Raw genomic sequence first — 24871 nt, 5'->3', positions numbered from 1 at the left:
ATGGTATCTGCAGACTTACATGTTTTTATCTGTGAAATCTCTTCGACAGATGCCTAACCTGAAGAAGTCCTCCTTTACCCTCCGAAGGGAGTTCTGTGGGATTTTCTCTCACTGCTCCAATACCTTGATTACTCTTCACCATTGCTCATTGTTCTAACCTCAACTAAGTCCCATATTCAAAGACCAAAATGCATAGAAATTCAGCAAATGCAATGTTTTTAAGCGTATTGTGCTTTTAGCTGTGACTGCAGGTTTAGTTTACATCACAGATTTTGTTTTAAACACAATTAACTACTGTATAAGCTCCTTCTTATGTTCTGTAATGTGACAATATTTTTCACTGTCAAGAAAATCCCTTGAATCTCAATTCATTTTATTTGGGAAATGAGGGATGGTTCTGTGAAAATTCAAAATTACTTACAAACTGGAAAATGCTAATTTTTAAGGAATTCCTGAAATGCATTCCCCAGCACCAAATCTCTTGCTCCAATGAGCATATTTTCAAAAGCAGTTTAAAAATTAGCAAAAAAAATGGAATAGCATAATCCGTAAAACAGCACAGCAAATAATACATTTGTAAAATGCCAAAAAGTCCTATTTAACCAAAAATGCTATCAACATCATTCTTTGATGAAGTAAGGGAAAGAGTTTGTAAAGGCAGGATAGTTCATTCTTAAAATTTATGAGGGAAATTACTGTACAATGAATTTGTTGGTAAAAATTTAAATCCATGGGATTAAAATAACAGTAACATTTTGAATATAAAATTGAAATTTGAGTGAAAACCAAAAAAAATGTGCAGACACTACTCTCTTAACCCAAAGTTTAAATATATAAACCTTGATAATTTCTAGAAAAAGATATTGTGGCAGTAGAAAGAATAACCAATGGAACTTTGAGATAATATGAATGGAAACCGTCTTGTCATTCCATGCCCACTAAAGTCAGATGGTTGGCATGAAAATATCCTAAGTGTGGATTATATTGGACACCAAGATGAAAGATTCTGCTCCTTTTTTCTCTTCCCATGCACAATAACACCATTTATATTGGCCTACATCCCATTCTATATCAATATCACAATGCATTACACAACATGAATCTTGTACATCCACGTTGTCAGCCAATAATATCCTTTTCTTTTCTTTGGCTTGGCTTCGCGGACGAAGATTTATGGAGGGGGTAAAAAGTCCACGTCAGCTGCAGGCTCGTTTGTGGCTGACCAGTCCGATGCGGGACAGGCAGACACGATTGCAGCGGTTGCAAGGGAAAATTGGTTGGTTGGGGTTGGGTGTTGGGTTTTTCCTCCTTTGCCTTTTGTCAGTGAGGTGGGCTCTGCGGTCTTCTTCAAAGGAGGCTGCTGCCCGCCAAACTGTGAGGCGCCAAGATGCACGGTTTGAGGCGTTATCAGCCCACTGGCGGTGGTCAATGTGGCAGGCACCAAGAGATTTCTTTAGGCAGTCCTTGTACCTTTTCTTTGGTGCACCTCTGTCACGGTGGCCAGTGGAGAGCTCGCCATATAATACGATCTTGGGAAGGCGATGGTCCTCCATTCTGGAGACGTGACCCATCCAGCGCAGCTGGATCTTCAGCAGCGTGGACTCGATGCTGTCGACCTCTGCCATCTCGAGTACCTCGACGTTAGGGGTGTGAGCGCTCCAATGGATGTTGAGGATGGAGCGGAGACAACGCTGGTGGAAGCGTTCTAGGAGCCGTAGGTGGTGCCGGTAGAGGACCCATGATTCGGAGCCGAACAGGAGTGTGGGTATGACAACGGCTCTGTATACGCTTATCTTTGTGAGGTTTTTCAGTTGGTTGTTTTTCCAGACTCTTTTGTGTAGTCTTCCAAAGGCGCTATTTGCCTTGGCGAGTCTGTTGTCTATCTCATTGTCGATCCTTGCATCTGATGAAATGGTGCACCCGAGATAGGTAAACTGGTTGACCGTTTTGAGTTTTGTGTGCCCGATGGAGATGTGGGGGGGCTGGTAGTCATGGTGGGGAGCTGGCTGATGGAGGACCTCAGTTTTCTTCAGGCTGACTTCCAGGCCAAACATTTTGGCAGTTTCCGCAAAGCAGGACGTCAAGCGCTGAAGAGCTGGCTCTGAATGGGCAACTAAAGCGGCATCATCTGCAAAGAGTAGTTCACGGACAAGTTTCTCTTGTGTCTTGGTGTGAGCTTGCAGGCGCCTCAGATTGAAGAGACTGCCATCCGTGCGGTACCGGATGTAAACAGCGTCTTCATTGTTGGGGTCTTTCATGGCTTGGTTCAGCATCATGCTGAAGAAGATTGAAAAGAGGGTTGGTGCGAGAACACAGCCTTGCTTCACGCCATTGTTAATGGAGAAGGGTTCAGAGAGCTCATTGCTGTATCTGACCCGACCTTGTTGGTTTTCGTGCAGTTGGATAATCATGTTGAGGAACTTTGGGGGACATCCGATGCGCTCTAGTATTTGCCAAAGCCCTTTCCTGCTCACGGTGTCGAAGGCTTTGGTGAGGTCAACAAAGGTGATGTAGAGTCCTTTGTTTTGTTCTCTACACTTTTCTTGGAGCTGTCTACAATATCTACAATATAATAATATCTACAATACAATAATATCTACAATAAAGAGAACATGCCAAAAAAATGCAGATTACTTATAATCATCAATGCTTTTTGCATGTTGACAGAATGATATGCTTTGTTTATTGCACCATGACTTTATCAGTATGAGTCCAAACTAAATTTCCTGTAGTTCTCAACAAACAAGTATAAAAATGCACCTTGTATTTTGTTTCTTTTTAAGTACCGCAGTGCTTCACTATATAGGTTAGGGTTAGGAGGTCAACTCAATGCACTGTAGAAATGAGTGACGTAGTACGCTTATGCAAACTTACCATTGCACCTTCCAAATTAACTACTTGTAAAGGAAAATGCTTGAGCTGAGCTGAAGATCCCATTAAAATCCTTGCCACACAAATCCTAATCAACGACCAATCTCAATAATCATGAGAATTGATTCAGTTGTATTAGGTGGATCCACCCTGTTTCCTTTGCTGGTTGGATCAAAAATGAGGGGACACAGATTTAAAGTGATTGGAAGAAGAGAAGCAAAGAAATTTTTTTTTAATCCAGCAAATGCGCCAATGCCAATGTCGAAGGATCTCATTAAAAGAGTTAATTTACTCTAAATCAGTCATACTCTTTACAAGGAAGAGTCTTAATCACCTTCCTTTGGCATTCAGTGCCCTGAGTATCATTGGAACTTCCACTATCAATATATGAGAGAATTACCATTGCCCAGAAATTTACTGGACCAGTCATGCAAGTACCATGGATATAAGATGGTCATATCTGTGTTTCCTGTAAATTATGACATAAGACAAAAATGAGGCAGTAAATAAATTGCTGCAATCTTTCTAGAGTTGCTAGACGATTTCTACATTTACGATATTGCTTTCCCAGCAATGTACTGTATTACAAAATGCTTGTTATATTTGTTAAAATAACACAGACATTTTAGCTTTGTGTGACCCATTTCTTTAAAAAACGCAGAAACACTATAAACTGCTTGTAATGTGGGTAAACAAGAAATCTCCAGATTCTGTGGTTTAAAGTAGTGCTTAAAGGTGCTGCAGTAACTCAGCAGGTCAAACAGCCTCCACTGAACGCAAAAGGCGATCAGCATTTGCGCCTGATCCCTTCTTCTGGAATGCCAAAAATCAGACACCTGAACCACCCCTACCTGATTCCGTCTGCCTCTTTTGTGCTTGTCTTTTAGGATTCATCGCCTTTGTCTCCTACCTACACCTCCCCACAGATCCTCCCACCACCACCCCCAATGTGGCTCCTTTTGCTCCTCAACCCTCCCCTGTCCACTTATCACCTACTGCTGCCTGCTGTCTCACACCTCACCCTCCTTCTCCTCTCTCCTTTTATCCTGGCGGTCTTCTCTGTCTACTCTGTCATGATGCAGGGTCTCGCCCCAAAACATTAACAATTCCTCTCCAGCTTCTGGTGCTGCTTAGCTTGCTGAGGTCCTGCAGCATCATGGATTGGTCTTTCGAAGCAGAATTTCTTTATCTGCAGGGGTTAAATGCAAAACCGATAAAGGTTGTAATTACTTAGTGGAAGACTTACTTAGGCAAAAGTTGAAATGTCCATTGAAGTTTAAAAGAATTTTGAAGCTGTGGAATTTTTGGAATGCTGATTGAATTGGATGTCAGCAGGCATTTGAAGATTTAATTATGACCAAAAATATGAAAATATTCAAGGTTATATTCACGCAACAGAGAGGCTGAGAGGGGAGGGGATGTTGAAAATATTGTAATGACATGAGAAGGAAAATAGTAAAGCTTTATTTTACCGGTTAGCAAATTAATATCAAGGAGTGTATAAATTTACAACTTATACTGGAAGTATAGTAAAGGGTCCAGGGTATATATTTTATAGAGATGTTTATTGTAAATTTTTTTGGAAATTGTATTTAAAAATGTTTATCCATCATACCCAAATATGAAATACAATAATCAAATATTAGTGTCGTCCATTATACATGATGGTGGAAAACCCCAATCCCCTCCTCCTTAACAAAACCCCGAAAAAGAGAAAAAAAAAACTTTTATTATGATATTGAATGCATTGTAGATTTATTTTCTCAAATTCATTTCAAAATGTTTCTATCTAAAGTGTATTTAAATGTCAATCGTATTTCAAGTTCTTTTCTCTTCAGCACATGACTACGTTTAGCTCATTGTAGTGGATTTGCCATACATTAACAAACTCCTCATTAAGGATCTCTTGGTTTGCTTTCATCCTGTTAATTTATCATGCCCGCGACTTTGGTACACTCTTTTTAATATCATGTATTAATCCTATTTTTGTGTAATTGTAAGATTAAGAGACTATGAGATGGCAACTTCTGAATGAAACTGAAAAATTGGCTTTATCCCTTTGGACTCCATGTCCGTTTTCAGCGACTACCAACAAGGGCATATATTCCGTGTCCCCATTTTCCAGGACTGCTTTTATACCCAACCACCAGCTGGTTTGTACTGGTGTTCAGAATGTGGTTTATCCATGGACCCAGTCTGAGAATATATATTGAAAGGTTAAAAATGGCAAGAGTCCAAAGGGTTAAACGTGCCAGAATCAAGAAGGTATGTTCATTGTCTCACCAAATCCACACCAACCATCAACTAACTATTTATACTAATTCTATCTACTTTAATTCCAATTTTTGTTCACTTCACAATCTCATTAACACCCCCCCCTCCTCCCATGCTCACCCAAATTCTATAATTTACCCACCGTAACTTTCCAACCTACAGGACCTTGAGATGTGGGAAGAAGATGGAGTATACAGTGGAAACCACGCAATGACAGAATATATAAACCCCACAGTTAGCACTTGATATTAGGATTGAACCTGTGTCTTTGGCATTGTGAGACAGTGGTTCTACTAGCCGTGCCATAATGCCATAGTTAACTAGCTTCAATTGTGACCCAGTGTTGACACAATGCACTTAGTTGAGCAGGCCTGTGCTGAAATACTCATTATCCTTTCATAACTGTGGTTGACCAATGTGAATTTTAACATGAGAATTCTTTTGTTTTTGCAGTAAAGGCAAAACAATGGTGATGCAATGATTGCAAAGCTTTGAGAATAACAAGGAAAACTTTGACCTCAGGAAATGGAACTGTTCTACTTGTTGGTCATCATCACTGCTGCAATCATTAGTGGATTCATGTATTGCAACTTTGACTTTACTGAAGCTCAATTTGGAAGCCATTATGGAAAGCCAAACTTCATCATAATTTTGGCTGATGACATTGGATGGGGAGATCTTGGTGCAAACTGGCCATTGACCAAAGAAACTCCAAATCTGGACAAGATGGCCAAGGTCGGAATGAGGTATGGAAGTTGGGGAAGGGAAAATAGGAGCTAAGAGAAGTGAGAGGACAATGAAAGGAGAGAGACATGGGGTTATTGACAGCTTAGGTTCTTATTAACCACATGTTGTAATTATGCTTCCAGTTTAATGGGACCATACATATAGGATGCTTTTTTTCTCTCATAGATATGCTCCAATCCAGCACATCATTTAAAAAAAAGAGCTCTCTTAAGGTCTCCATGCAGTCACCTGACTGATGATGGCCTAGGTTTTTGTGATCAGTGGAAAGTCCTGCTAGTTTATTACTGACCTCAGAATTAATTGAAACCTCTCTTGTACGATGCTGACAAACCTGGGTTCTCCTAACATGTTTTTAGATGTTCCAGGTTTTAAACCCAGTGATGATGAATGAATCGTGAAATTTTCCAAGACAGGAAGCTGTGAGACTTAGAGTGGAATCTAGGCTAGTGGCAGTCATTCTGTGCATCTCTATCCTATACTTAATGGTCAAGGTCTTGGATTTAGAAGGTGCTTTATGAGTAGCCCAAGTGCATGAATGGACTCCATTTTGTCCAGGCCTCTGCTTAAGTGTGTCATGTGGATGTTCGGGAATGTAATGGGCTGCCAATCAAGTGAACCAATTTTTCCTGAAAGTCACCGAGAAAGAGCATTCCTGTCATTGCAATGTAACTGAAAAGTGGAGGGTATTGCATAACATAGTGGCTTTGTGCCTGGCAGTTACGGGAAAGTCATTGTTCAATCCCTGGCTTGATAGCATCTCGGTCTTGCTGCATGCAGGTGTGCACTGCTTTTTCACAGGAATTTTGAAGTGCAGTCATAGTTCAAAGTTCATATTTATTATCAGAGTACATACATGACATCACATAGAACTCTGAGGTTCTTTTTCCTGTGGGCCAGGCAGAATTTCTACTTCTCAGTAGTGTAAACTTTACTCAAGAAAAAGATGTGTATACAAAGGATAGAAATATAAACAGAGAAAGAAATGTAAACAAATTGTGCAAATGCAGATAAATAAATATTCAGTAATAAATAATGTACAAAGTAAGAGTCCTTAGGAGTCTGATGGTGGAGGGGTAACAATTGTTCATGAACCTGGTGGTTCATATACCTCATTCCCAATGGCAGCAGCAAGAACAGAGCATGTCCTGGGTGGCATGGATCCTCGATGATTGCTGCTTCTCTCCAAGGGGAAAGTTTCATATAAATTTTCTCAATGGTGTGGAGAGATTTGCCTTTGTATATTCCAACAGTGAATATACTCATTTCTAACTTTATAATGGAAGCAAGGTTTGGGATGGGTATTCCGAAAATGGTTGGGAAGAGGATGGGGCCTCCACCAATCACAATCATGTTTCTTTCTGTTCTACACAATGTGCCGATCATATCAGAGGCCCTTCACTGGACCCATAGGCATTCCTGTGAGGCAGAATGGTCTATATGATATGAAGTTCCTCCAATCAGCTTCTAGCTGGATCTGACTCAGAAGAAGAAATTATTTTCCCCAAAATGTCTTTTGACAAGTGATGATGTTTACATGCAGCAGATTTCCCCTTGTGTAGGAATATCAGCACTGAAATAATGCAACAGATGGATGAAGTTAAAATATAGACGAGAGAATTGACAGGCTTATCTCAGGTGACTTAAAAGGCTGTTGTGCTTCATCTCTTCTCGGTTGATGGGGAATTCGACTACATCTTCCACATCAAAGTTCTCTTATGGGGATTCTTGTCCTCAGTGTACAACAGCCAATCTCTTTGAACCCAGGCGCTGTGGTTACTTGCTATTCTCACTGTTGACACTTCTACCGATGACGTATTTTATAATTTATTCTGTTGAAAATTAATGTACCATTTGTATTACTGTAGCTTTTTAGTGACTCACCATCCTCTTTCAATGGTGCTTTATCAGGCAGAATTTCTATCTTAAGTAGTTTAATTGTGCCCTATTCCATGGCCAGAAAGAAAAATCAATTCTTTTTGTTGATGGATCAGGTTATCCTTGGCATACATTTCCCCTTTCTCCTCACAAAATATGCCTACTAATTTGTGCAGTCTCCTTCAAATGATGAAACTTTCCCAAATTTTCAATAACTGATGCGAAAATAGAACACTGAGAGAACTTAATGTGTCAAGCAGCAGCTGTGGAGGCTGGAAGGTGAAAATCGATGTTTCAGATCTCGCCCCTACATCAGGACCAAGGGTAAGGGGAAGAAACTATCCCCAGTGAGAATATAACAGGAGAGAATGCAGAGGAGATTCACCAGGATGTTGCCTGGATTGGAGGATTTTCATGATGGGGAGAGATTAGGCAGGCTGGGTTTGTTTTTCCTGGTGCAAGGAGACCGAGGGGTGACCTGATAAAATTATGAGGCATATAAATATAATGAGGATATAAAAAAACAGAGAGTATAGGTTTAAAGTGAGAGGAAGGAGTCTTAAAGGGGATTTGAGATGAATGTTTTTCACACAGAGAGTGGTTAATTTCTGGAATGTGTTGCCATAGGAAGTGGTTGAGTCAGATCCAATCATTATGTTTAAGAGTCACTTGGGCACTTAGACAAGGCGTGTTGACCAAATGCAAGCAAATGGGATGAATATAGCTGGACAAAATGGTCAGTGTAAAAGTGGTGGGCAGAAAAGGAGTCAAGAATAATTCCTTGAGGGACACCAGAGATAAAAATGAAGCACAGGAAAAGAATCCATTACATATGGCTGTTGGCTATGACATAATTTTAGAACCATTGTGTGGTCCCTCCCAACTGGGTACAAGAGCATTGCATGAAACTTAGAGAAACTTTAGTCCTTCCACAATTTTACTTGCATTAATAAACAATGTATGAATCCCCCATATTTGCTAAAATAAATTCTCACCTTTCCTCTTATTTTTGTTTTTTGCTCCAGATTCCTCCTTCCCCATTCTTTTCCTTTCTCTCCCAATCTTCACTCCAATGACTGCAGAAGGGCTTAGGCTTGGTAATATACCTTTACCGCTTATGGATGCTGCAAGACTGGCTGAGTTCCTCCAGCATTTACTGTGTGCTTTTATTCCTCCTATTTCTTGCCATCATGCTTTGTTCTGCTGCCAGCTGTTGAAATAGAAATCCTTAAAACCAATTTGTGTTTGATAGATTTTCTTCCAAAAATAAACTTTATTCACAATAAATTATGTACAATATAAAACCAAAAGCTGTTCCACACTTTACATACTTAATTTCAATCCTATTGAATAAGATATTTACAAACTTTTACATAGTGTCAATTATCTTATATCGAGGAAATATTTTACAGTACAGGAGAAGCTGTTCAAAAACTTTTTACATTTTGTCAGGCATCTCATTGATGTACCTTCCATGTTTAACATTGTTGCCTTAATACTCAGTCACCACCCTATGGCACCTTGTTGTTTCTCCCCTTGGTTTGAGGAGCTTCCCCTCAGTATCAGCCCTTCAGAGTCTGGTAATGGATGGGGGGGGGGGTGGTCTCTAAATTGTATTCCTTCCCCACAGTGCTCTCGTGTTGGCTGCACCAAGCCTTGGAGCATCCCTCAGCACGTAGCAGCACTTGGTGCCCTCGTACCTTGGTTCCACGCACAGCTTGATGCAGCCACTCATGAAGGTGGTCATCTGGATGAGCGCCACGTTGGGTATGCCCTTGCCACCGTTTTCCGGTGACTTATACATGGTGCTCCTTCTCAACCTGTCCATTTTGGAGCCCCAAATGAATCTAAACACTGCCCTGGTGACTGTCCGGGCATAGGTGCGGGGGATGGGTCACACCTGCGCCATGTACAGCAGCACCTTGTGTTTGATTGAATACCAACTGTTGGTTGGCTGTTGTATTCCTGTGGGAGTTGCCTAGTTCTGAGAAGACTTGTACCTTATCACAATTCAATCACGCAAACGAAATGCTGCAGGTTGCACCTGTCTTGCTTTGTTCAGCCACCTAGAGTTAGGAGGTTGTATTTGTCTTGTTATGTTCAGGCACATAGGAAGTTGGCAGGTTACTAAATGTAAGGACAAAATTTTACATAAGCTTTCTGAAACAACAAAGACACCAGTGCAAATATAACTAAGATGTGGTTGTAGAGCATGTTGAAAGAACCAAAGACTTGTTGATCCAAACCAAGGCTTTTATTAACTGAAAGACTGGAGCATATCACACGTAGGTCGACCAATCCAGAATGACCTGGTCTGGCTAGGAGCAATCCTTTAAGACCTGCTAGTAGATGTGGCTACGCTCTCAGCCAATCACAGTCACCCTACACTACAATCTGTACATGTACACATTGGTGATAGAATCTGTACTCTCACAGTGGTCAGGTTATTCCTTGCCACAAATGAAATTCAGCTTCCCTCTGAACCTATACTTTGTCTAAGACAATGGCTGAGATGGATAACTGAGTATGAATAAAACTCTCTCATTCAATGTATACAGCTCTAGGTAACATGCACAATCACTGCTACTTTGAATGGAAAGTAATGGGGGTAATAAATCCACTACATTATGTGGGACATTAACAGGAAGGTTTGCAGATGCTGTGATTGTAGTGCAATACACAAAAGTGCTGGAGAAACTCAGGTCATGCAGCATCCATTGGAAGCAAAGGTATTTCACTAACATTTCAGCCTTTTCCCCTCCCACCCATAGCCACCTATGATCTCTTGCCTGTTGATCCGTGGTTCTCCCCTTTTCCTTTCTTCCCTCCTCCATCTACCTTTGTATTTGCGTGCCTGCCTGCTTTCTGTTCATACCTTGACAAACATCTCAGGCCCGAAACATTGATTATATACCTTGCTTCCTATGGACCTACTGAGTTTCTCCAGCACTTTGGTGCATTGTGGGTCTGTTCTTTTACTGTCCGTCTGAAGAAACTACCAGATGTTAATAAGAAGAGAGTTTCTATCGTGTCCTTTGATAGATTATTTGTAAAATTATTCCTGTTTTGTTTCAGATTTGAGGACTTTCACACTGCTGCGTCAACTTGTTCACCATCTCGAGCTTCACTATTGACGGGCCGTCTAGGCTTACGGAATGGTGTCACCCATAATTTTGCTGTAACCTCAACTGCAGGCTTACCACTAAATGAAACTACATTGGCGGATGTTCTAAAGGAAGCCAATTACTCCACAGCACTCATTGGTATTTATAGTTTTGCTCTTATTTCTCCAATCGCCCCCAGTTCTTCAGTACTTTTGCGAGTTACATTACTTTAGGTAATAACACATTGTCATCTAATTGCCAATCCTTACAATTAAACAGTCCTCGCATCTTCCGTTTCCAGTGAATTATACAAATATTTCCTGACTTTCTGTGCCCACACTACTCTTTGTTTCCTTAACTGTAATAAGGAATGAAAATTTGCTTATCAACACAAGCATATTGTAAAGTGCAATTCTTATTCTTTACTTACTTTAACTAAATGTGGTCTCATATCTATTGCCTTGAATAATTAAATTGGAATTTGAAATACATTGTGACTGATTGGAAGTGTTGATATAAAATTTTCTCTCTTTTGCTTCACCTCTTTTTATTCTCTTCCATCAAAGGTCACCACCAGCTCAGTGAAGGTCCCAGTTGAGAAAGCTCCTTAATGTCAGTTCTTCCTTTTTACATTTACAATTTTTTTTGAGTGGGCCCAGGGAGGCAAATTATTTCCGACATTAAAACAAATTGATATTCCAAAATTATGGGCAACGTTTTCCACACAGAGGATGATGTGTTTATGGAACCTGCTACCAGAGGAAGTGGTAGAGATGGGTACAATTATGACAGTTACAAATTAATTTAGACAGGTACATGGGTATGGAACATTTAAAGGGATATGTGTCAAATACAGGGTAATAGAACGAGTTCAACTGGACAACTTGTCAACGTGGGCAAGTTGGACCAAAGGACCTGTTTCCATGCTGTATAAATCTATGACTCTAGGGTAAAATCAATAGCCAGAGGCAGGAAGCAATGTAATCTATACACCAGCTCTTCAGGTTGCACAAAAGTTCCACTGCTTTGCATTTTAAGAGGGTTTGGTACAATAGAAGGTTAATGGATATCCAACATGAAATGCAAAATCTCTTTGCACCCACCCTCACCAAAGAAAGCAATAGCAAAGAAGAAAGGCGAAACAGGTACCAAATTTGTATGGACTTTCATAAAAGGTGGTGAAGTCTGTAGACATTGTGATTGTAGTAAAAACACAGAAATGCTGGAGGATCTCAGCCATTCTCATAGTGTCCACTTTTCCCCCTGCCATTCTTCAGTCTTTATTCAGATGCCTTCCTGTTTTCTGTTTATACCTTGAAGAAGGACTCAGGCCAAAACATCAGTCATATATCTTTGCCTCCTATAGAGGATGCAAGATTGGCTGAGTGCCTCCAAAATTTCTGGGTTTTTTTCCATAAAAGGTGCCCTCTCTATCATGGGAATGGAGGTCAATCTCCTAAGTACCTACATAGATGCAACAATGATGCCATTGTCAGTTTTCATTTCAAGACAAGCAGAAACAATCCAAAGTGGTTAGTGACCTTTTGGAATGTTTTAATTCTATGTTGATATTCATCCGGTATAAGAAACGAAATGAGGAGAAATTTCTTCAGTCAGAAGATGGTGATCCGGAAGAATTCCACAGAGATCTATGGGGACAAACAAGCTGAATATATTTCTAAATGCAAAAGACATCAAGAGATAAGTGAAGAGGGCAAGAATATAATATTGAATGATGGAGCATGACCTAGTTCTGGTGAATTCCCACTTCTGCACCTATTTTTTGTTTTCCATATCTATGTCACAGCACTATGGAGACAAATTCAACATCCCTCGTTGGATAGGAATAGCATAGTTGTTAACATTCTTTAAATTGCACATCCATTTTTCTACCAACTGCGTAAAACTCTTGCCATTTTTAGATTGCATGCAGTCTCTGTCCTTTATTACAATGTTCATATTAGGTTGCCTTCGTGCAGTTGGAAGCTGATTTAAAATTACATCTAGTTGGATAGCCAGAGGTTCCACAGCCTAAAAAAAATCCAACAGCTAATAGTGATGGTTGCAGCAAGATCAAATTGGCTGAAGAGTCTGTTCCATTCTATGTGAGTCTGTGGCTGAACTCCTGCTCCTCAACAGATCATGTGATAGTTAATGACAAGATCTCTCCCTTCATGATGGATGTTTGAAAAGGTTGTTTTCTCATGTCTTGAGATACAGTGAAAAATTGTTTTGTGTGCCATCCAGAAAGTCAACATCTGTACAACAGGTTGTGCAAAGTAAAGCAAAAGTACAGAGGATAGCATTACAGTAAAACTGCAAGGTATAGTGCCATGTAAGATAAAAGTACAGGGCATAGGGTTAAAGGGAAAAAAAACAAAACATGTCATCATCTTTTACCAATGAAAGATCCATTCATGAGTCTGGTATTCACAAGAATGAAGCTGTCCTTGAGTCTGAAGGTTTGCTTTCTCAAACATTTTCCTTCTTCCTGATGGTTGGGGGCGAAGTAATTGTAACTGTCATGGGGATGTGTATGTTTGCTGCTTTCCCAAGGCAGTAGGAGGTGGATGGTGGTTGGGGGTCGGGGGGGGGGGTGGGTGGCGGGGGTGGCTGGTTTGTGTGATGACCTGACCAGTATTCACATCTCCCTGCAGTTTCTTGCGTTCTTGGGCAGAGCAGTTCTCATGCTGGGTTGGGATGCATCCAAATAGGAGAGTACAATGCATCTGTAAAATAATTGGGAAGGGACACCGGAGATATGTTGAAAGGTCAAGGTAGGGGAATAACCTTTTCAACATGCCAGTGTTCTCCCTCTGCTCCTTGCCCATGCATGGATTTTGCAGTGTTCTCGTGAATCATGGCACCGACATGCAATGTCAACCCTCTGATTTGTGTTGTTGTAGGTTAGTTGATTGAATGTATGAATGTTGCTTAATATTACTGGCCAGATGTATGTTGCAGGAATTGAGTCAATGCCAGTTTTGGAGCATCTTCGAATTCATGTGAGACAACTGTAACTTCACATGCAGGCTTGTACCATGGAAAATCGTGGGGAATCCTAGGGAAGCTGCATGTGCGCTCCACCTGCTGCCCTCTCTCTAAGAGGGAAAAAATAATAAACTTGTTTTGTTTTAATGTAGAATTCATCAGTGGTCCTGCTGATGTATCAGCAGATGGCAAACTGCAACGTATTGCAAATTAGTTCTGGCTTGAAAGGAGGACTGATGCGTGAGTTAACGGTGACGATAAGATGAGGAGGAAGAGGTGGAGATTCCTAGTTATGTCCAGAGTTGTCTCATTCTTTGATATTTTGAGAGCCCTGAGTAATTTCAATACCATAATCTTTCATTGTGGTTACATTTGACTGCTGTGACTCTGGTCTATGCAAATGCAGGTAGTGTTGTCTTCATAATGTGCAAAATGTCCAGAGATTTGTTTTATAACCATTTGGATTGGATCATAATGTTTCATTTTGTTTACCTGCAGAGTATTTAAGGAGTATGGTATGAATTGTAACACAAAGTGAAAAAATATCAGGCTGTTTAAAGTACAGACCAATAAACAACACAATGTCATGCTGCCAAGTTAATAGCTTCTAATGCTTTTTTTTGCTAAAGCTGATTCATTTTCACTAAGTCCTGACACCTGTCATGAGCATCAACAACTGTATTAGCTGATTATGAACATGGTATATCTGGAAAGTTTATTCTGATAATTCTGGTAAGTGAGCAAAATATTGTAAAAATGTTTTTGATTGCAAGGTAATACATTTTAGGTTAAATGTTCCCCCAAACAACATTCTCACAAGCAGATAATCCCAACTTGCTTCAGTGTAAAGTGATACTATATCTTCTTTGGCTTGGCTTCGCGGACGAAGATTTATGGAGGGGGTAAAAAGTCCACGTCAGCTGCAGGCTCGTTTGTGGCTGACAAGTCCAATGCGGGACAGGCAGACACGATTGCAGCGGTTGCAAGGGAAAATTGGTTGGTTGGGGTTGGGTGTTGGGTTTTTCCTCCTTTGCCTTTTGTCAGTGAGGTGGGCTCTGCGGTCTTCTTCAAAGGAGGTTGCTGCCCGCCAAACTGTGAGGCGCCAAGATGCGCGGTTTGAGGCGTTATCAGCCCACTGGCGGTGGTCAATGTGGCAGGCACCAAGAGATTTCTTTAGGCAGTCCTTGTACCTTTTCTTTGGTGCACCTCTGTCACGGTGGCCAGTGGAGAGCTCGCCATATAACACGATCTTGGGAAGGCGATGGTCTTCCATTCTGGAGACGTGACCCATCCAGCGCAGCTGGATCTTCAGCAGCGTGGACTCGATGCTGTCGACCTCTGCCATCTCGAGTACTTCGATGTTAGGGGTGTAAGCGCTCCAATGGATGTTGAGGATGGAGCGGAGACAACGCTGGTGGAAGCGTTCTAGGAGCCGTAGGTGGTGCCGGTAGAGGACCCATGATTCGGAGCCGAACAGGAGTGTGGGTATGACAACGGCTCTGTATACGCTTATCTTTGTGAGGTTTTTCAGTTGGTTGTTTTTCCAGACTCTTTTGTGTAGTCTTCCAAAGGCGCTATTTGCCTTGGCGAGTCTGTTGTCTATCTCATTGATACTATATACGCGTGTAATAACTGAAGACTTGTAAAAGTCGATCCTCTATTTTTGGCTCAAAAATCTGATATTTTCCATATATCACATGTAAAATACAACCCCTCTATTTTTGGAAACAGCCCTCCTCCCCCCCCCCCCCCACCAGAGATCCAGATGCCCCAGCCACCCACCCTCCGGAAATGTGATGGTGTAGTTGTGATTCAAAAGAAATTTATTTAGGATATATTTTAAGGTTTATGAATGTGGGTTATTGATCCCTAGTCATTAAAAAAAAACTAATTGGTTCTTAAGTGAAATTTAATGTCAATTCTGTAAATAATGCATTCAGTTTGGTGATTGGACCTAAACAAGGCGTAAAAGTTAAATTCTCAGTGAATACACAAAGATAAAATTCTCTGGGCACATTTCTTTACAGAATGTCAGGAGACACTATGCTTCATTTGAAGTAGACTTGCAAATTCTATATTATTGCATTTTTTTCTAGATAGTAATGGATGATTCCATTTCTTTGAGGTGCTGATTATATTCATGTTCAAAGAATGAGCATTTAGATGTAGATGCAGATGCAGATGCAGATGCCCTATCAAAGTCTTCAAACCTAAGTGCATCTTTCACCAGTATGAAAGATTTTTGGCCTGTATTTCACACCCTTGCTCCAATATTATTCAATTGCTTCCAGGATTTTTTGCCAACGAGACTTATTCATGTCCAGCAATGATTAATCAACTGTTGCCAATGGTATTCCGCAATGAATCTGAGGTCAGCCTCAACCCACATCCAGATCAGTTGTTTGTCAGAGGGCAAACCTCCAAACTGATGTAACCATAACCATATAACCACTTACAGCACAGAACAGGCCAGTTCGGCCCTACTAGTCCATGCCGTAGCAAATCCCCACCCTCCTAGTCCCACTGACCAGCACCCGGTCCATACCCTTCTAGTCCCCTCCTATCCATGTAACTATCCAGTCTTTCCTTAAATGTAACCAATGATCCCGCCTCGACCACGTCTGCCGGAAACTCATTCCACATCCCCACCACCCTCTCCGTAAAGAAATTTCCCCTCATATTCCCCTTATAATTTTCCCCCTTCAATCTTAAACCATGTCCTCTAGTTTGAATCTCCCCCTTTCTTAATTGAAAAAGTCTATCCACATTTACTCTGTCTGTCCCTTTTAAAATCTTAAACACCTCTATCAAGTCCCCTCTCAATCTTCTATGCTCCAGAGAAAAATGCCCCAGGCTGCTCAACCTTTCTCTGTAACTCAAACCTTGAAATCCTGTCAACATTCTCGTGAACCTTCTCTGCACTCTCTCTATTTTGTTTATATATTTCCTATAATTTGGTGACCTAAACTGTACACAGTACCCCAAATTTGGCCTCACCAATGCCTTGTACAATTTCATCATAACCTCCCTACTCTTGAATTCAATACTCCGATTTATGAAGGCCAACATTCCAAATGCCTTCTTCACCACACCATCTACCTGAGTATCAGCCTTGAGGGTACTATTTACCATAACTCCTAAATCCCTTTGTTGCTCTTCACTCCTCAATTGTCTACCATTCAATGTATATGACCTATTTAAATTTGCCTTTCCAAAATGTAGCACCTCACATTTATCTGTATTAAATTCCATCAGCCATTTCTCAGCCCATACCTCCAGCCTTCCTAAATCACCTTTTAATCTACGGTAATCTACCTCACTGTCCACAACACCACCAATCTTTGTGTCATCCGCAAACTTGCTTATCCAATTCTCCACCCCTACATCCAGATCGTTAATATATATAACAAATAATAGTGGACCCAGGACCGAACCCTGAGGAACTCCACTAGTCACCGGCCTCCAATTGGACAAACAATTTTCTACCACTACTCTCTGACACCTCCCATCCAACCACTGCTGAATCCAGTTCACTACCTCTTTATTTATACCTAATGCCTCCATCTTTTTTCCTAACCTCCTGTGGGGAACTTTGTCAAAAGCTTTACTAAAGTCCAAATAGACAACATCCACAGCTTTCCCTTCATGACCTGAAATCTCAAAATTGTCTTGATGCTCAGAGTAAATGTTTCTGGCAATCAAATTTTGTTAGTAAATGCCAAATAGCATCATTGCACAACAAATAACAACAGTAATTTTACTTAAACAATGACACACTGATTTGCACAGTAGAGGACATCTTTATGCAACAGGCAATGGACACAAGAAATATAATATTTGCACAACAGAAAACATTTTTTCCAGAAATGGAGTGTTAGCTAAACTAATGGTAAACCAACATCTACATCTCCAAAATTTTTTAAATTTTGCGAAGTTAAACTTCATACTTTTATCTGTAGCTTGATGGTATTATTTGACAATATTTTGAAGTATATTTTGGACCATTTGGGTCTGTGCCACCCAATTCGTACCCCATTAACCTACTGGAGCATTTTGAAAGGTGTGAGAAAACCAAGATCTCCTGAGAAAATCCACGCAGACACAGGGAGAATGTACAAACTCCTTACAGACAGCCCAGGATTCGAAACCCGGTCCAGACCCAATCACTGGTGCTGTAAAGGCGTTGCGCTAACCGCTATGCCAACTGTGCCACTCATATTAATTTATTTTTTGTTGCAATATCGGAATTTGATCTTTCATTGACATTTTTCTATCACCTCTTCATCTTCAATAAATGGCAAGAAGTTTATCTTTTTACCTTATCTTTGAAATTCCACAGCTGCCATTTATGTGGGACATTTAGCATAGCAGTTAGTCCAATGCTGTTACAGCGCCAGCGACCGGGGTTTGAATCTGATGCTGTCTGTAAGGAGTTTGTATGTTCTACCCCGTGTCTGTGTAGGTTTACTCTGGTTCCCTCTGATCATTCAAAGCGTATTGGGGTTGTAGGTTGATTGGGTGTAATTGGGCGGCATGGCCTCGAGGGCCAAAAGAGGCCTGTTACCACGTTATATGTCTAAATTCTTTTTTTAAAATTAAAAATACATTATTTACAAAGGGAAAACCATTCAAAAATCTCTTCCCACCCTTAGTTTTATATCCATACATTTCCACCATCATATATTGTTACATTCATTTCTATTGACACCATTACCACCACGGGTAATGAGAACTGTTGGAGTTAAGTTCATCAAGATGAGTGGAGAGTATTCCATTTCTCTCCCAGCTTGTAGAAATAGGTTGTGGAATGATATCAATGACAGCAGGTGAGTCGCTCACTGAAGGATACACGGTATCTGCCCTGCTTCAGTATATTTGTGACTGGTCTTGTTGTGCTTTAGTCAATTAATTATTATTGAGGACCAGGATATTAATGGTGCAGCTGTTATCAATTCCAATGCCATTGAATAGCAAGGACAAGCAGCTAGGCTTTTTTTGGAGATGATAATTTCTTGGTGCCTTTGTGGTGAGACTGTTAGTTACCATTTATCAACAGGAACTTGAATGTTGTTGAGGGGTTGTCATGTTCCATCCTTTGCTGGGGAGTTATAAATGGGATTTAACTTTGTTCAGTTGTTAGCGATCAGCCCAACATCTGACCTTACAATGGTAGGAAATTAATTGACAAAATTGCTGAAGATGGTTGGGCTAAAAAAAACTACCATTGATGTTGTGGGACATAGATATCTAACAACCATAAATATCTTCCTTTGTGACAAGTATAACTTCAACCATTGGAAGGTTTTCCCACTGACCAGTTTTGCTCGAGCTTCTTTATGCCACTCTTAATCAAATACTGCCTGGATAGTCTGTCGTTAAACTCTTTTAGTCCATATTTGAATCAAGGCTGCACTGAGGTCTGGAGGTAAATGGCCTTGGAGAAATCCAAGCTGCGTGTCAGTTAGTAGGATATTAGTGAATAAGTGGTGCATGATGCTTTCCATCTCCTTTGATGCTGATTGACAATAGTTGCCTAGATTGGATTTAACCTGGAGAGGATGTTTCTCTACTCTTTTCCACATTGTCAGGCAGATGCCAGTTTAGTAACTGTTCAAAGATATCTTGGTTAGTTCTGAAGTACAGGCCTTCAGTATTCTGCTTAAGTGCTTCATTTGCCTTGCAAAATACTTTGAGAGATTTTTTTTTAAATATGTGTGAAGGCCATATAAATTAAAGCCCCTGTTGAATGAAACAAAAAACGAAAATCACTGAAATTTTAAATGTAGACATACAGCACAGTAACAGGCCCTTTCAGCCCACAACGCCAATTACGCCCCAATTAACTTACAATTCCCATATGTTTTGAAGGGCGGGATGAAACCGAAACCCATGCAGACACAGGGAAAACCTACAAACTCTTTACTGACAACACTGGATTAGAACCCACGTTGCTAGTGATGTGTCAGCGTTTCACAAGCAGCTACTCTAATTGTGCCAGAATAAGGATGATGTAAAAAAAACACTGATGAATTTCAAGAGTAAACACTGAGAATTGGACGTGTGGTACAAATACAGAGAAAAATCATGCCTTTATTTTTTTAAAGTATTTAATTACTTTAATTCACTTGCCACATAACTGGATGGATTAAAATCCTTTCTAACAAGTTTAATGTTCATCCTGTATTAATTTACATGTTAAGCCATAGGAAGGGAGAAATTTTTATTTTAATTGGTTCTGATATTTTCAATTATGTCTCAGAAATTAATCCTTCCACTAAAACTTGAATAAAGCATTCAAAAACCCAATCAACTTTTCTGTCAATATGCAATTCAAAGAACTCTTTATGTCTCTTGAGATTAGTATCAACAATTTTAGAATAATAAGCTGTAATGGCATGTTACAACACATCAGAAAGCTTAAGTTTTTCGTCTGTAGTTGTAGTTGCAAATAATTAGTCACAACCTCAGCTGGTGGGGAGAGGGGATGGGTGGTTGTGGGGAGTCATTATGGCTAACAAAATATCACAATTATTCAGTTCCTCTGTGTTAATTAATGGCTGTTGTTCACATGAGAACAAAGAATGGAAATTGCCTGTTCAGCAAATTGAATCTGTTTCACCAATAGTGATATCTTGGCTGACCTCTGTGACTGGGTCTTAGCCATGCATCCATTAGTACCTTTGGCTAACAAAAAAAATCTGTCACTCTTGACTTTAACTTTAATGGTTGAGCATTTTTCCGTGGCCATTTGGAGATAAGAATTCCAAGCCTTCACTAAAAGTCATTCCTGATTTTGCTCATAAAAGACATGGCTCTAATCATTAGTCTATACCCACTAATGCAAAACTACACACAGCAGAAATTGTTTCATAACATAAAACGTAGAAGTTGAAGTCGGCCATTTGATCCTCTCATTCCTGTTTGGCCATTCAATGGTTGTTATATTTTACTTTTACCCTCAGTACCATTGTGTACTAATCCAACATCCTTTGATTCAGTTAGTATCTGAAAATCTACTCATTGCTACCTTGGATAAGCACAAATCTCCATAGCTTTCTTGCATAGAGAATGACAATTATCATCTGGATATCTATCCAGAAGGCCAATCCATTATTCTGAGACTGTGAACTGAGCACTCTGCCAGAAAGCATCTTCTCCTTCACCTCTCCTGCAAGAATTTTATAACTTTTAATGAGATCACGTCCCATTCTAATGAACTCATGAAAGTATAGGCTCAATTTGCTTACCCTGTATGGAAAAATTCAGTTTTCCTGCTGTCAGATGTATATACTTCCTTGAGTAGAGAGACTAGACATGTATACAGTATTCCATGCAAGATCTCATCAGTTTTCCTGCTGTCAGATGGATATACTTCCTTGAGTAGAGAGACTAGACATGTATACAGTATTCCATGCAAGATCTCATCAGTTTTCCTGCTGTCAGATGTATATACTTCCTTGAGTAGAGAAACTAGACATGCATACAGTATTCCATGCAAGATCTCATCAGTTTTCCTGGTGCCAGATGTATATACTTCCTTGAGTAGAGAGACTAGACATGTATACAGTATTCCATGCAAGATCTCATCAGTTTTCCTGGTGCCAGATGTATATACTTCCTTGAGTAGAGAGACTAGACATGTATACAGTATTCCATGCAAGATCTCATCAGGGTATACTTGTACTTAAATCCCTCCACACAGTTACTGCTTCCCAATTGCATGATAAACCTGCTTGGTTCATGTTCCAGTATATTCAGATCCCTCCTGAAACCCATTATCTTTCAATATTTTCCTTCTTAAAAAATACTTGAACCCTTTCTACAAATCATTGATATGGACCATGACCAGCTGATAGCCCAGGACAAAACCTTGCAGAATGCATGAGTATAGTCTCCCAACCCAAAATTGACCTGTTTATTCATGGCTATTAATCAAACCTCACTCTTTACCAACTTTTGAGCCCGATTTCCATAAATTCTAACTTTGTTTAATCATTTCTTGTCCACCTTATCCATGAACTTCTGAAAGCTTAAATACTGCTCATCAACTGGTTTGCCCTTATCTGCTCTGTGGGTCAGATGGTCATGTTGATTCTACCCAGTCCTACTACAGTGCAACTTTGATACAACATACCTTGTCATGTCGTTTTGGATCTAATAAACTCAAGAAAGTATCGGCTCAATCTGCTTATGGCAATTTTTCATTTTCAGCCTTTATATCTGCTGGGGATAAAATGAGATAGCATCAGATTCACTTTGTAATGTGTTAAATTTGTCCTCTGACAACCCGGTTATATATCAAGGTTCCTTTTTCTTAACTTTTGCAATGCCCAGTTTAACTCATAATACTGGTTCATTTAATTATAGCTTTGACCAATATCCCCCTGTAATCTTCTAAATACAGAAAAGGACGCTAATTTGAGTAATCTCTTCTCTGTCACACAGTCACACCATCTTGGCAGCAAGACTTTCTTTCTTTCCTTTGGTGTATGCTAGATGAGCTTAAAGGGACTGATCTACAGGCTGTGACAAGTTCCAAACTACATGCACTACAATTGAAAATCAATATTGGAATTCAAATTCCTGACCTTTACATTTCTCCAGCTTTTTCTGTTTTATTCCATGCTGACCTGGACAAGCCAATAATCTTTATGTATTATGAAGCAGGCCTTGAATTTGTTGGGAGGCTTGCTTCTATATGAGTGGCCTGCGATGTCTGATTGCAATGAGTGGATAAGTTACTTTCAAACAGAAGTGGTGCTAACCATGACCTGCTGGAGGAACTCAATGGGTCAAGCAGCTTCAAAGGAAGAAAAAGAATGGTTGAAGTTTTAAACAGAAACTGTTGATTCTGACAAAGACTAGGAATAAACTGCTTAGCCCGTTGATTTCCTCCAGCGGATTACTTCAAATTCCAACATCTGCAGTCTCCTGTAACTAAAGTGGGGTTGGACATCACTGCACTTCCATGTATCTGTGAGTAATGCACCTAGAGAGTCAATAAGTATTTTGGTAAATTTTTTTGGAGGTACCCAGCTACATTCAGAACCGGATTCCAACAAATTCTGTTGCATGGCACACATGGTGATGCACTTCAGATAGAATTTCTCAAGCCACACATTTATCACACACTCTCTAATCTTCCTTCCAATCTAGCGTCTAATTATTGGCTGAATTATTTCAAAATCAGATTCAAAGTTATCAGTAATGCTGGTAGTGAAACACCAAAGTCTTCAGATAGAATGATTGTAGTAAAATTGATTTTGAAATGGTGCAGGAAATACAGGGTTGTCATTATGGGTGAAATTGACTGGGCCTTCATGAATGCAAGAGGGATAGATGGGGATGAATTTATCAGGTGTTTTCAAGAAGGATTCCTGACAGTATGTGGACCAACTGATGAGAGGAGAGGCCATGCTGGATCTAATTCTGGTCAGGTAGTGGACCTCTCGGTGGGGGAGCATTTTGGCATGAGCGACCACAACTCCCTGAGCTTTAGCATAGCTATGGATAAGGATTAAAGCAGACAAAATAGGGAAGTGTTTAATTGAGGAAGGGCTAATTATGATTGGATGAAGCAGGAATTAGTGAGAGTAAATTGGAAACAGATGTTCAAGGGTGAAAGTGCGGAACTAATGAGGAGAAAGTTTAGGGACTACTTGAGTTGGATTCAGAATAGGTTTGTCCCACTGGGACAGAGAAAAGATAGTAGTAAAAGGAACTATGATTGATGAAGCAGGTGAGGCAGCTGGTCAAAAAGAAGAAGGAAGCATACATTAGATTAGGAGCAGGAAACAGGAAGGGCTCATGAGAAGTATATGGTAGCCAGGAAGGAGCTTAGGAAAGGACAGGAGAGTTCAAAGGGGGCATGAGAAGGCCTTGGTATGTAGGATTAAGGAGGACCCCAAGGTGTTCTATGCATATGTGAAGAACGGAAGGATGATGGGAATGAAGGTGGGGCTGCGAAGGATAAAGGAAGCAATGTGCCTGGAGGCGAAGGAGGTTGAGGAGTTCCTAAATGAATACTTTGTTTCAGTATTCACAAGAGAAAATGACCTTTATCAGAGTGAGGTCGGAATAGAACAGGCTTATGTGCTGGGCAATGTGGAGATTAAGGAAGTGTTGGATCTTCTTAAAAGCATCGAGTCTGATAAGTCCCCAGAGCCAGACGCCATATGCCCCAGGTTGCTGTGGGAAATGAGGGTATAGACAGCTGGAGCAGTAGCTATGATCTTTGAATCCTCTTTGACTGCAGGGGAGGTGGTGGAGGATTGGAGAATGGCAAATGTAGTCCCCATGATTAAAAATGGTAACTGAATCCTGGGATTTATAGGCTGGTGAGTGTTACATCACGTGGTGTGCAAACTATTGGAGAGGATTCTTAAGGTTAGGACCAATGAGCATTTGGAGAAGTACCATCTACTCAAGGAAAGTCAGCATAGCTTTCTGAAGGGAAGGTCATGCCTCATGAGCCACATTGAGTTCTTTGAGGAGGTAACAAAAGGAATTGATGAGAATAAGGTGGTAGATATAACCATATAACCACTTACAGCACAGAACAGGCCAGTTCGGCCCTACTAGTCCATGCCATAACAAATTCCCACCCTCCTAGTCCCACTGACCAGCACCCGGTCCATAACCCTCCAGTCCTCTCCTATCCATGTAACTATCCAGTCTTTCCTTAAATGTAACCAATGATCCCGCCTCAACCACGTCTGCCGGAAGCTCATTCCACATCCCCACCACCCTTTGCGTAAAGAAATTTCCCCTCATGTTCCCCTTATAATTTTCCCCCTTCAATCTTAAACCATGCCTTCTAGTTTGAATCTCCCCCACTCTTAATTGAAAAAGCCTATCCACATTTACTCTGTCTGTCCCTTTTAAAGTCTTAAACACCTCTATCAAGTTCAAGTCCCCCCTCAATCTTCTACGCTCCAGAGAAAAAAGCCCTAGTCTGCACAACCTTTCCCTGTAACTCAAACCTTGAAATCCTGTCAACATTCCCGTGA

The 24871-nt window shown here is 40.4% G+C and overlaps 1 protein-coding gene across 6 annotated transcripts in view; it reads left to right on the top strand.

Moving 5' to 3' along the window:
* The window catches only part of arsg (arylsulfatase G), a 139351-nt gene that overhangs the window by 67026 nt on the left and 47454 nt on the right, over nt 1–24871 (top strand). For all 6 annotated transcript variants that reach the window (XM_069930076.1, XM_069930071.1, XM_069930074.1 and 3 more), the window contains 2 exons: nt 5599–5891; nt 10843–11030. In XM_069930076.1, the coding sequence (XP_069786177.1) occupies nt 5671–5891; nt 10843–11030 (409 nt within the window). In that variant the 5' untranslated portion in view covers nt 5599–5670. The remainder of the gene's footprint in view (nt 1–5598; nt 5892–10842; nt 11031–24871) is intronic.

Source organism: Narcine bancroftii, chromosome 3 (genome assembly GCF_036971445.1).
Source record: "Narcine bancroftii isolate sNarBan1 chromosome 3, sNarBan1.hap1, whole genome shotgun sequence".
NCBI classification, from domain to species: Eukaryota; Metazoa; Chordata; class Chondrichthyes; order Torpediniformes; family Narcinidae; genus Narcine; species Narcine bancroftii.
Note: the sequence above shows the minus strand (reverse complement) of the source record. Positions and strands in the feature narration are given on the sequence as shown.